Source organism: Rhinopithecus bieti, unplaced genomic scaffold (assembly GCF_001698545.2).
Source record: "Rhinopithecus bieti isolate Rb0 unplaced genomic scaffold, ASM169854v2 scaffold_1295, whole genome shotgun sequence".
NCBI lineage: Eukaryota > Metazoa > Chordata > Mammalia > Primates > Cercopithecidae > Rhinopithecus > Rhinopithecus bieti.
The window spans coordinates 1,292,516-1,305,739 of NW_016803880.1; the positions used below are offsets into that span (position 1 = coordinate 1,292,516).

The window sequence follows — 13,224 nt, forward strand, 5'->3', positions numbered from 1 at the left end:
AGCAAGAATATGGCAAATATAATTGAAGATAGAAAATTCTTAAATGGTCTGCATTATATAGATAATATGCAGTGGTAAATAAGATTAGTGGAAATTTGTCAAATTAATGAAAAAAAAAGACAGATAACATAAGAAATTCCACCTTCTGACATAAGATTTCTCTGACATGCTACAAAAGTAGATATTTTCATGTTCTAATGAATAAAAATCTGCTTAAAATATACACACCTAGGGAAATGCTTGCTTTCGAGTCACAAACATGTATCTTTTGGAAACAGTAAAAAGTCACGCTAACACCAGCAAAGATAAGAAAACTATCAGTGACTCCTTAATGTAATAGTAATTGTGCTCAAATATTTTTACTTTGTTAAACTATTTTCATTCTGGTAAAGCAAAGAGATTTTGGAGCCATATTTCCCGGCTTCCCATTTTCTAGAAGGGACTGTGACTGCTTGAATTCTGTAAATATATGCAACTGTCTTCAGACGAGCAGTGTTCAAAAACTAACCTTATGTTAAAGATGAGTAATTTACCTATCTTCCTCCCATTCTGCTAACTTTGTATTTGTATTAACTTAGTGAACAAATCCTCCCTTATACTGGTGTTTATTAGCGTTATACTAAAAAGAAGAGGCGGGTCACTGAAACAGAAGGCTCTTCCAGAATAGTGGAGACTTCCACCTTTGGTCAAATGTTAAAGCAGCGTAAGGGTGAATAGGCTCACATAACCTGAAAACTTTGAGGTCTATCAAAAAGCTTCACTTCACAAATGAGGAAATTGAAGATCAACATGCATAAGGGCCTCCCAGCTCTGCACCACATGGCAAAAAACCTGTGGCCCTGCACCGTTCCTCCCTTCACATTTGACCAAACTGTCCCAAGACTTGTCTATCCCAAAGCACATCAATCTCAGCACTATTGTCACATTGAGGCAGACAACTCTTTGTTGCAGGTGCTGTTCTGGGCAGGCTGGTTAGCAGTATCCTGGCCTCGGTCCTCTAGATACCGGTAGCACCCCCTCATGCTAGCTGTGGCAACAAAAACTATTTCCAGACACTGTCAAAGGTCCCCTGGGGGCAAAATCACCCCGTTTGAAAACCATTGGTTTATCTGAGGTCGTCGTTTTAATGAATTATTCCTTTTTTCTGTTTTTTGGGCAAATATTGCAAGATACAAATGCATCACATTCAGTATTGAAGCTCTGAGTTATTTATATGAGAAATCACAGTCTTTCTAAGAAATGGGACTTTAGGCCAGGTGCGGGGGCTCACGCCTGGAGTCCCAGCACTTTGGGAGGCCGAGGTGGGCAGATCATCCAAGATCAGGAGTTCGAGACCAGCCTGGCCAACATGGTGAAACCCCCATCTCTACCACAAATACAAAAATTAGCCAGGCGTGGTGGCGGGCACCCATAATCCCAGCTAATTGGGAGGCTGAGGCAGGAGAATCGCTTGAACCTGGGAGGCAGAGGTTGCAGTGAGCTGAGATCTTGCCACTGCACTCCAGCCTGGGCGACTGAGGGAGACTCCATGAAAGAAAGAAAGAAAAGAAAGAAAAGGAAGGAAGGAGGGAAGGAAGGAGGGAAGGAAGGAAGGAAGGAAGGAAGGAAGGAAGGAAGGAAGGAAGGAAGGGAGGGAAGGAAGAAATGGAACTTTGCTTCTTTTTTTTGGCATATGCAAATACAGCTAAGAACCAGTTTTGGACCAGGGCTAGGTCATCCCAACGTCTAGCACAAAGGAGGTTAAGAAAGGAGCAAACTAGAAACTGTCAGTTCAGTTTTGATCCATGTTTAATGAAAAAGAAGTTACATGAATAGAAATGGACATAAAACAAAGAATTCAATTTGAGAAAATGTGGTGATAGGTAGAACAAGGAGAAATCGTTTTAATTCTGAATTTACTCGCATATTCCTATTAGCTGTTACTGATCTAAAACATCTCCTTAAATCCAAAACAATAGTTACAAGTTCACTGATGTTTTCATGGGCACTCACCCAAATAATGTCCAAACAATCTTTTTCCATGTCCCCCCTCCCCCCAGAACACACACAGGCAAAGGCAGAGATGTTTACTGTAAGGTCACATGGCATGAAGCAAATGCAGCCTTATCTGTTTGTTATTACAACAGCTAGTTAGCATTGGCAAATGTGCTTTGGTTACAAACACAGTTTCTGCTAATAATTTCATGAACAAGCTTTTAGGATATGTGACCATTTATTCTTAGTACAATCAATCATTGAAGAATAAAAATCAGAGTATAAAAGCTTATACTCTGGTGAATATAAATACATGCAGAGAAGTTTCTGAGAGTTTAAATTTGAGCATATTTGAAATATTAAAGGCATGAAATTTAAAAAATACACATGTGAAACTACAGTGAACGTGTTACGGGTTTGTTGCATGGCTTAACTCTGCTCAGCCCATGATTCTTAGGTGGGTCAGTCAATATTCTATTTTATCTTTTCTACCCTGTTGTACGGCATGATCATATCTTCCTAAAAAAGAAAAATATATATATCTTTGGAAAATAATTCTGATCTCCAAAAACATATACTAGTAATAGTTTCACATTAATGATCTCATTTAAAATATCCCTTCTCTCAAGCTAGAAGCTGGCAAGCAGTAAATTCATCATAGACAGTTGCCATGTGGGTAATACAGAGAAGCAATAGATCTGACTCGTTATTCGTTTAAAATAAAAATCTTTTGGCCAGCACAGGGCAGTCATCCACCTCATATGCTCACACTGAAAAATTTAAAGTTAGGATGAGCCCTGCCTCTTCTGATACTGTATTCGAAGTTTCTCCAGTTGTTCCACACATTGAGACTGGGCCAACCTCAACGTCCGATTCTCCTCCGTCAGAGCCTCGAATTCCCGAACCAGCTCAGCAGCATCCACCTTCTCCTTTTCTGCCTGATCCAACTTGGCAATGAGCTCCTTCCTGAAGATTCAGGGTACAGGGCAGGAAAAAGCACAGAATTCAACGCAAACAAATTAAATTATTCAGTAATAGCATGACGGAAGTAGAATGATTCATTCTTTTCTTCTGAATTGTTTCCCATCTCTACTTGCCTCCAGTGACTTTTATTTGTCCAGCTTTGCAAGTTTTATGTCCATTTATTCTAGCATCTCTACTAGACACTTCCAAAATACTAACTATACACCAAAAGTCCTATAGGTTAATAGTCAAAAACATGATCATTTTAAGAATGCAAAAAAATTGTAAAATAATAATTTAGAAAAAATCTGTGTATAATTTTTCATAATTTAAGATGCTGCCTATTGTCTTGTAGGGAGGACAACTATAGTTTTCTCTTGGCTGAGTCTTTGTCCCCCAAATTCGTTGTTATCTTCCTTTGTTTCCTATATCGGAGTTGAACAAATCTCCAATAGACTTCTTTGAACTACAGAATCCCAACTCTGTCCTTGTAGATATTACCTCCTATGTCTTTCCCTAATCCTTACATATATATTGCAGCCCAAATTAACAAAACGATGTGTCCACATTTGATGCTGGCCTGACTCTAGAATTGAGGAAGCAGGCTGAAGGTACTGTAGGAAAACTGTAATGATAACACTTTAAAGAAACTCAGTTCTTAGTTAATATTTGTAAATAATTCATTGATGTAAATATACACAATAAGGAACTAAAGGCTGGGCACAGCGGTTCATGTCTGTAATCCCAGCACTTTGGGAGACCTAGGCAAATGGATCGCTTGAGTCACAGAGTTTGAGACCATCCTTGGCAACATAGCGAGACACCGTCTCTACAAAAAATTAGGAAATCAGCTGGGTATGATGGCTGACAACCGTAGTTCCAGCTACTTGGGAGGCTGTAGCAGAAGGATCACTTGAGCCTGGGAGGTTGAGGCTGCAGTGAGCTATAATTGTGCCACTATACTCCAGCCTGGGCAAAAGAGTGAGATCCTGTCTCAAAAAAGTAAATAAATAAGCAAAGTAATGAGTTAAAGATCTTCAGTCCGTGTGTAGATTTAATAAACATGACAACCCAAAGGATACCAGGTCTGTCTCCCTTATGGAGGTCAGGTAATCCTAACCTAGACAAAATCTAACTGAATTCTCCTTTGCCTCATATTTCTTCCTCCTCTGTAGGGCAAAAAACAGTTGGTAAATGTCCTTCAGATTCAGAGTTTTCTAGATGGGTTTTCCAAAGGGAAGGCTTTGCACTGCTGGTGTTAACGTTAGATGACTGTAGGTTGTACTGAAAGCTTTATTAGATTTTTGAATTAAATTAAATAAATGTGTATTTTTAAATACAAACCAACACATCTAACCCATGATTTCAAAGATCTTGTGCCCTAAAAGGAGGCTAATTAGAAGATCTACGTAAAGATGACTCACAAAAAAAGTTGGAGTCAATAATAATGTAGATGTGGAAGTATCTGGAAGTTACTTCATGATCATTCACAGAAGTTGTACCCAAATGACCAAAGCTTGGGACACACTGCCACCAGTCTCAGTCCCAAGCCTTCTCCTCCTAGGCTCCCCCTACCCTGCAAAGCTCCTGAGGTTTTACGGTTGTGTTCCTAGGAAATGGTTTTGAACCCTTGTTTTAAAGTAGTAATAACATTGCCTTAGCATAAAATACATGCAAATACTATCTTCCTTACATTCTTTCATCACTACAGTTGGCCACATTTCTAAAAGCCTCTCCTCTTCCTTCTTCACTGATCAGATACTGATATGACACAACATAATATGAAAAGAAGAAAGGAAAATACATACATTCCTGAAAAGCAATAATATTCAAGTTTATATTGGAAATAAGCCTGTGGCCACTGGGAACAAGGGGCAGTGGGGGTTGCTCATCAAAACACAACCTGTAATGTTTCAATAATCCAGAGCTAGAAAACAGCCTGACCATCTCATTCAATTCAGTTTCCAAACATGTTTTATTATACAATACTATTAGTTTTAAAAAAAATTGAACACAAACCCAGACTACTTCTACATATGTCTGCATATTCATTCATAAATTATATACCTGCCAATATATTACATACATTATAAAGCATACCCAAATATGGATATATAACAGGATAAGACCGGATGCTAAACCTAGGGGGTAGAAGTCTGATGAGGAACAAAATATTTACATAACCTCAGCGTATCCCACAAATTAGTTAATTGAAAAGTGAAATCAGTGGCAAAAAATGGAAGGCCACTTTCACCAAATGACCAAAGTTGACACTGCTAGTCATGAGATAATAGACATCACATGCACTGTGAAACACACATCATTTCTGTGGTATTCCTGCCAAAAATGTACAATCTATATCTAATCATACAGACAAAATTAAATTCAGGGAAATTCTACAAAATTGCTAACCTGTATCTTAAAAAATGTTAAGAACTCCTCCATATTTAAAGAAACCAAAAAGAAATGACAACACAGGCAATGTGCTATTCTGAACTGAAAAAAAAAATAGTTTTGAAGAACATTATTGGGAAACTGATGTAATTTGAATATGAACTGTGAATTACATAATAATACTGTATCAGTGCTAAATTTCTCGATTTTAATTATTATACCATGGTTAAAAGAGAGAATGTTATTGTTTTAGAATATACTTACTGAAGTGTTTAGGGCAATGTGGAACATGATGGTGTGCATATGTATGCATATGTATATACACACATATATGCATACGCATACATACATGTATTTGCACACATGTATACATACACATATGTATATATGTATGTGTGTGTATATGAGAGACAGAGAGAGAGAAAGAAAGAAAACCCCAGTACTGTCGTGAGGAAGAATAAGGCACAACTGGGGAAAGTTTTAGTAACTGTTGAATCCAGTAAAGAATATATGGGAGTGTGCTTTTTTGTTTTGTTTTGTTTTGTTTTTTTTGAGATGGAGTCTCGCTCTGTCACCCAGGCCGGAGTGCAGTGGTGTGATCTCGGCTCACTGCAACCTCTGCCTTCTGGGATCAAGTGATTCTCCTGCCTCAGCCTCCCGAGTAGCTGGGACTGCAGGTGTGTGCCACTACACTTGGTTCATTTTTGTATTTTTAGTATAGACGGGATTTCACCATGTTGGCTAGGCTGGTCCTGACCTCAGGTGATCTGCCTGCCTCAGCCTCCCAAAGTACTGGGTTTATAGGCGTGAGCCACTGTGCCCAGCCGGGAGTTCTTTATACTACTTTTGCAATTTTTCTCTAGGTTTGAAACTATCAAAATGCAGTTATCCTGAAAAAAAGACAAGGAGTAAATAAGGATAAAAGTTCTAGTATTTTCTTCCTGCGCCCAGTGGCCTGCCTTGGATACCCACTTCGGTGTCCACTGAGCAAAACCAGACAGTAGAAAGTGTCCAATCAGGGAAAACTGGAAGATAATGTACATCACTGATATGCATATAAACAAAGTTCCTTTGGGCTGTTACTGATTTTTGAATCTTCCACACTGTTTAGAATAGAATAGGCTCGCAATAAATACTTACTGAATAAATAATTGAAGAAAAAGGTAGCTCAGAGATACAGTAATTTATGTGTTAAAAATGAGGAAATAGAAACTGAAAGTGCTCCATTTAATGGAAAAAGTCACACAGCTAATAAGAAAGAGCCAGAAATCAAGCCTATCTTCTGATTAAATGTTTAGTTTTGTGTTCCTAAGCATAGCTTCGGTAGTAAATGTCAATAAATATTGATTAGTAAAATTCCTCATGTAATTATTTTTAAAACATTAATGAGTAAAACCTATTAAAAAAAAAAAAAAGAAAAAAGAGGCCAGCCTCAGAGGCTCACACCTGTAATCCCAGCACTTTGAGAGGGTGAGGCAGGCGGATCACTTGAGGTCAGGAGTTCGAGACCAGCCTGGCCAACATGGTGAAACCCTGTGTCAACTGGAAATACAAAAATTAGCCAGGCATGGTGGTGTGTGCCTGTAATTCCAGCTATTCGGGAGGCTGAGGCAGGAGAATCGCTGGAACCTGGGAGGTGGAGATGCAGTGAGCCAATCACTCACTGCATCTCCTGCCTGGGCAACAGAGTGAGACTTCATCTCAAAAAAGAAAGAAAAAAAAAAAGAGAGAGAGAGAGAGACATGCTTTAAATCCCCTATCCATCAAACAGATCATCTATTCCTGTTCTATTTTTCCCTTCAAACTGCTTGTGTCATATAAACGATTAGGTGGAAATAGAGTTTTGCTTTCAAATCACGGTCTGGGAGGTGGTGTTAATGGGGATAACAATGGCTATTTCCCTGGCTCCATATCTAACCTCATGTAAAACTCCTGAAGCTACCTGTCATTAATTTTGACTGACAGAGGCAATAAATCACAAAATCATAGATTTTTACAATTTGAAAGAATAGTCTAAATTGTCTAGTCTGATCTTCTTGCATTGGAGAAAGTCAATAATAATTTCTTCTTTACTGGAACCCAGAAGACTCAGTGGATATGTTTCTAAATTAGTTTCATGTATTTGATAAGCCATTATACAGCCATCCAATGAAAACTGTCAAAACGTCTGTTGCTTCCTGTCCAGGACCTATTTATATAGACATATTTATGCTCATCCATTAGCAATTCATAATTAAACCTTGGCACATCAAGCTACAAAAACAATCTTATAAATAGATGATCTGAAGAACAAATCAATATTTATTATAGGCTAGAATGTGGTTCTGCCTCTGATTTATTGGTTCTATTTGTATCGTTTCCTTCAATGTAATGTAATATGGTGGTAGAAGACAATAGTTAGAGAGACCTTATTTCTGCAGCCACGAATCTGTAACATAGCTTTCCACATGATGCCATTCAATAGCCTAAAAGGTCATAACTTTGGAGTCCACCATAGCTCATCTGTTGTCCCCATCCTAAGCCACATGCCTGGAAAGGTTTTTAGTTACTAAAACAAAGAGGGGAAGAGAAAGTCCAAGTGAATTGGTTAAGAAAACTTTCAAACTTTGTGGAAATTAATTCCAAAATTAAGGAGATTCTTTACGTTGCAGGAGTTTGAGATGTGGATTCATCACTGGGAGAAATATTTCTCTGTGCTGAGGAGACCACTATTAGGGATCTTGGCACTGTCAAAGTTAACTAAGGACTTTTATTTGGGAAAGGCAAAATTCTAGACAGTTTGGCCCCAGTGAGCTAAAGAATTTGGGGCAATAATATAATAAAATATCTTTATCATAGGGAGAATTTTATTTTTAAATAGGGATTTAGACTGTACTGTTGGTAGATCTTGAGAGATTTATGTCCAAGTAAAAGCCTTCATACACAGGAGAGAAGGAGTCAATGCCTCTAGATGACAGAAAGGATGCCAAAGTCTACCTTCATTTTATCCAGGTGGAGGAATAATAAATGATATTGAACTGAGATTTCCAAAGCTCAGTCTAGACTATGTTGTTGAAGCCATACAAATGCTTAATGCATGAACAAATGTACTAATATCTATTGGGAAGCAAAGGGCAATACGGCACCCTTGCAGGAGGAAGTCAGACTTGCTCCAAAGCAGGATTTCTCATCCTTGGTACAACTGACATTGTGGGCCAGGCAATTCTTTGTTGTTGGGCACTGTGTATACATTGGCATTATAGGAAGTCTAGCAGTAACCTTGGCCTCTACTCACTAGATGTCAATAGCAAACCCACCCTCACCCCCAGTCATTCCAGCCAAAAATGTCTCTAAGTATTGCCAATGTAGGATGGGGCAGGTGTGGAGAATTTCCCGGTTAAGAACCACCGCTCTAAAGGAAATGGAGATTCCCACTATCAATCACCCTAAAAAGAATTCATCCTGGGACAGGAAGAAAGTGGATGGCAAAAGGTTTCTTCACTCTGCTTCCCCAGAGATTGGATTGGAGCCTCTTTCCTCAGCAAGGGAAACCTACTGAAAGGAGCTCTCACTGAGAAGAGTAAATATGCTGTCCCTTTTATCCCACTTAATGCCTGAGGTTGCAATTTTTTGAATTTGAAAAATCAGACCTTGGCAATGACCTTGAGCAGTAGGATATAAATGACTCCCACATTTAGTGTTCCAATAATGGAACACTAGGCACAAGTTTAATGTAGTTTCGGGCAGACAATTAGGTGTAGAAATACTTGGGAATGAAATACCCATTAAATGACTGGGCTGCACGTAATTATGTGGTGTAAAATAACCAAATCATTATGATTGGGGCATTAACAGAAAGCGTAATCTCACAGCCTGATGGCATCTGGGATATTGAAATTTCACAAAAAACTAAATACTAAAATGAAAGAATACCTTTGGCTACATCTCTGTCTCCATAAACAAAGTAAAGAACTGAGGCAGTCCTTTGCTCTTCTACTCATTGGCTCAGCAAGTATTTATTGAAAGTCTGTTACAAGCCAGCCACCGTCTTCTATTCTTGCTGGCCAAGTCAGTCTTGGGAAGCGCATCTCCACAGCTGGAAAATGAACTCAAATCTCATATCTTACCCAGAAGGCATCTTACTCATATCAGACATCGTAGGAAAGAGAAGATAGAACTTTTCTCCACATTACTATATATCCTGCAAACACTCGTGGAGAAATATCTCCATGTACCTTATATTTATGATAACGAAAATGTAATTTCTGGAGGCTGAGTAAATATTTAAGAAAAATATCTTAGGTATATAAAAGTGAGGTTTGGTTTTCAGTGTTACCTTCCTGTGGAATCCTTTTTCAAAGAAAGTCATACCCTGAAGGGATGCAAATAAAACAGATAAAATTGGTCCTTCTCTGGTTGATCTGGGTACGGTCCCCTGTCTGACACCCTCTCCGTCCTGAATCTGTGAGAGACTCCTCAGAACACACTTTAAAAGCTTCTGCCTTTGGGAATATCCTTAAGAAATAAATGCTTCTGGTTAAACATTAAAAAAAAGTTAAAATCTCCTGTTATTAGAAATCTCAGATAAATATCATGACTAAAAACAAATCAAAATTGCACTAATTCTAGTTTATGCCTTTGGAAATTACATATGCACCCTTTTGCCCCATCCTGATATGTTCCCCTCGAGGAGATGTTACTCCCCTAATCATCATTTTATACATTTTAAAAAGACATGAGAATATAAGTCACACATTGATTTTGATCGCCTCATATGAAAACCCCTTTCTAATATTTTGCCTGAACACGCTAAAATTACGTAACATTTTTCACCTCAGAAACAAAAAGACAACCAAATTAAAAAACAGGCAAAAGATCTTTAGAGTTATTTCTCCAAGGAGACATAGAAATGGCCAATGAAGCACAGGAGAACCTGGGCAACATCATTAGCCATCAGACAACTGTAAATCAAAACCACAGTGACACATTGTTTCACACCCACTAGAGATGGCCAGAATCTAAAAGGCACAGGAAGTGTTGGCAAAGATGTGGAAAAATTGGAACCTTGATACACTGCTGGCAAGAATATAAAATGTCAACCCCTTTGAAAACAGTCTGGCAGTTTCTCAAAAGGTTACACATTGAGTTATCATATAAGCCAACAATTCTACTGCTAGGAACCTACTCAAGAGAATTGAAAACATATGTCTACCTCAAAAATTGCACACAAATGTTCATAGCAGCATTATTCACAATAGCTACGAAGTGCAAACCAATCCATTAAATGTCCATTAGCCTATAAAAGAATAAAATATTGTATATTCATACAATGGAATATTATTCAGCAATAAAAGAATAAAGTACTGATGCATGATACAATGTGAGTGAACCTTAAAAACATTATGCTAAGTGAAAAAAGCCAATCACAAAAGATTGCATATTATATTATTCCATTTGTATGAAATGTCCAGAATAAGCAAATCCATAGAGACAGAAAGTAGATTATTGGTTGCCAAAGTCCAGAAATCAAGGGTCAATGGGGAGTAACTGTCAAAGGGTGCCAGATTTATTTCTGCAGTGAAGGAAATGTTGTAAAGTTGGTGATGGTTGCATAACTCTGTGAATATACTGAAAACCACCGAATTATAATAGCCAGGATATAGGATCAACCTGTGTCCAAGTGTCCATCAGTAGAAGAATAGATTTTTTAATGTGATACATCTATACAATGGAATACTACTCAGCCATTTTAAAAAATGATATCTTGTCATTTGCAACAACATGGATGAACCTGGAGGACATTATGTTAAATGAAATAAGCCAGGCACAGAAGCACAAAGACCACATGATCTCACTTCTATGTGGAATCTAAAAAAGTTGATCTCATTGATGTAGAGAGTAGAATAGTGATTACCAGAGGCTGGGAAGGGTGGTAGGGAGAGGAGCATGGGATGGGGTTATTCAATGGGTACATAGTTACAGTTAAACAGGAGGAATAACTTCTGGTGTTCTCCTGTACAGTAGGGTGACTGTAGTTAACAATGATGTACACTTCAAAACAGCTAAAAGAGAGGATTTTGAATGTTCTCATCACAAAGAAATGACAAATATTCGAGGTGATGAATATGCTAATCACACTGGTTTGATCATTACACAATGTATGAAAACATTACACTAGACCCCATAACTAAGTACAATTACTACGCCTCTAATCCCAGCACTTTAGGAGGCTGATCACTTGAGGCCAGGAGTTTGAGAGCAGCCTGGCCAACATGGTGAAACCCCGACTCTACTAAAAATATAAAAATTAGCCCAGAGTTGGGACACACACCTGTAATCCCAGCTATTCAGGGGGTTGAGGTGGGAGGATCGCTTGAACCTGGGAGGCAGAGGTTGCAGTGAGCCAAGATGGCACCACTGCACTCCAGCCTGGGCAACTGAGCAAGACTCTGTCTCAGAAAAATAAAATAAAATAAAATAGTTTATAAAAAATATATAACATGAGGATGCCAAGACACTTTGGGGACTCGAGAAAGGGTGGGAGAGGGGTAGGGAATAAAAGACTACACATTAGGTGACAGGTGCCCCAAAATCTCAGAAATCATCACTAAAGAACTTACTCATGTAACCAATCACCACCTGTGCCCCAAAAACATATTGAAATAAAAAAAACAAAATGAATAAATAAAACATTCTTCAATCTGACTTTTCTGAGAGTCTGTCTCTTTTTCTGACATTTAAGTTAATCTTCTAAACACCAAAGTACCCAATACAATATTTCATACCAAAAATAAATAAAGAAGTGGTTTCTCTACTGGACAAGATAAAATGCTTTATCTGGAACAAAGCAAACTTTGCAGTTGATTGTGGTTTAATAATATACTTTAAAAATTTTCTGTCAAACAATTTGGTAATAGATTTCATTTTTAATTTTTTTTTCTAAATTTGGTGATAGATTTCAAAAGCCATAAAATGTCTATATCTCACTTCAATGAGTTTCATATTACATACACAAAAGCTATGTATGTTGTAGAAAATGCTTATAATATTTACGGAAAAAAATCATTTTATACATTCCATGTTACTGTATATGCAATTATATTAAAATGTCTCTTCACATGCAAAAGGCCTCGAAATAATTAGATTAAAATGATGGAGTTCTTTAAAGATATCAGAATTCTTGGTAATTTTTCAAAGCTTTCAAGAAAGTCTTTCCCACCTTTTTTTACACTGAGAAGAAAAAAAATCAGTAAAAATATAACAAGCCTCTCGTACATCATTGGTCATAAGCCAGAAGTGATTCTTTAAATTGGATTCAGCCAATGCTGAGTTTATAATCCCAGAAAATGTTTGACTCTCTTTCTCCATCCAACAGATATGATTTAAAATAACAGTTTCAGCAACTCTTCTCATCACGCCTCTTCAAATTCTCTCAAACTTGATCCAGGGAGACCTCCTCTGGAGATGAGAGAGAAGTTCAGTTTGGAGTTCAAACCTTAAGCAGTGTCTGAATGACTCCAATAAAGAAAAACTCTCTCTTAAAATACATTAGTTAGCGTCTCTTTGCATCTAGCTTATGCCAGCCAGGGTAGAGGCAACACAATCAGCTATACTTTATGAAATGATGGGAAAGAAATTCTCAACAGAATCATCAAAAAATGGAGACCTAATTACTTGGGTCAAATTCATTTGGTCCAATATATCTTGCTTGAAAATAAAGACTGTTCAGGAAAAGATCTGTTTGAAAATGAATTTCCACTTCAGTAAAGTCTTAACAAAAATAACGATCATTAATAATCCTTGGAAAACCAAGCTCTTGTATTTATAAATATAAGATATTACCATATTTCCCAATTTAACAATTTATCCTAGCTGTTCTTTTTCTTTTTCTTTTTCTTTTTTTTTTTTTTTTTT

General features: G+C 37.6%; 1 protein-coding gene across 5 annotated transcripts in view; it reads right to left on the reverse strand.

Annotated features, from left to right (window-relative positions):
• Window positions 1-1,770: 1,770 nt before the first annotated feature.
• The window catches only part of MAP3K7CL (MAP3K7 C-terminal like), a 45,500-nt gene continuing 34,046 nt past the window's right edge, over window positions 1,771-13,224 (reverse strand). For all 5 annotated transcript variants that reach the window (XM_017856234.1, XM_017856241.1, XM_017856251.1 and 2 more), the window contains one exon: window positions 1,771-2,940. In XM_017856234.1, coding sequence (XP_017711723.1) covers window positions 2,760-2,940 — 181 coding nt within the window. In that variant the 3' untranslated portion in view covers window positions 1,771-2,759. The remainder of the gene's footprint in view (window positions 2,941-13,224) is intronic.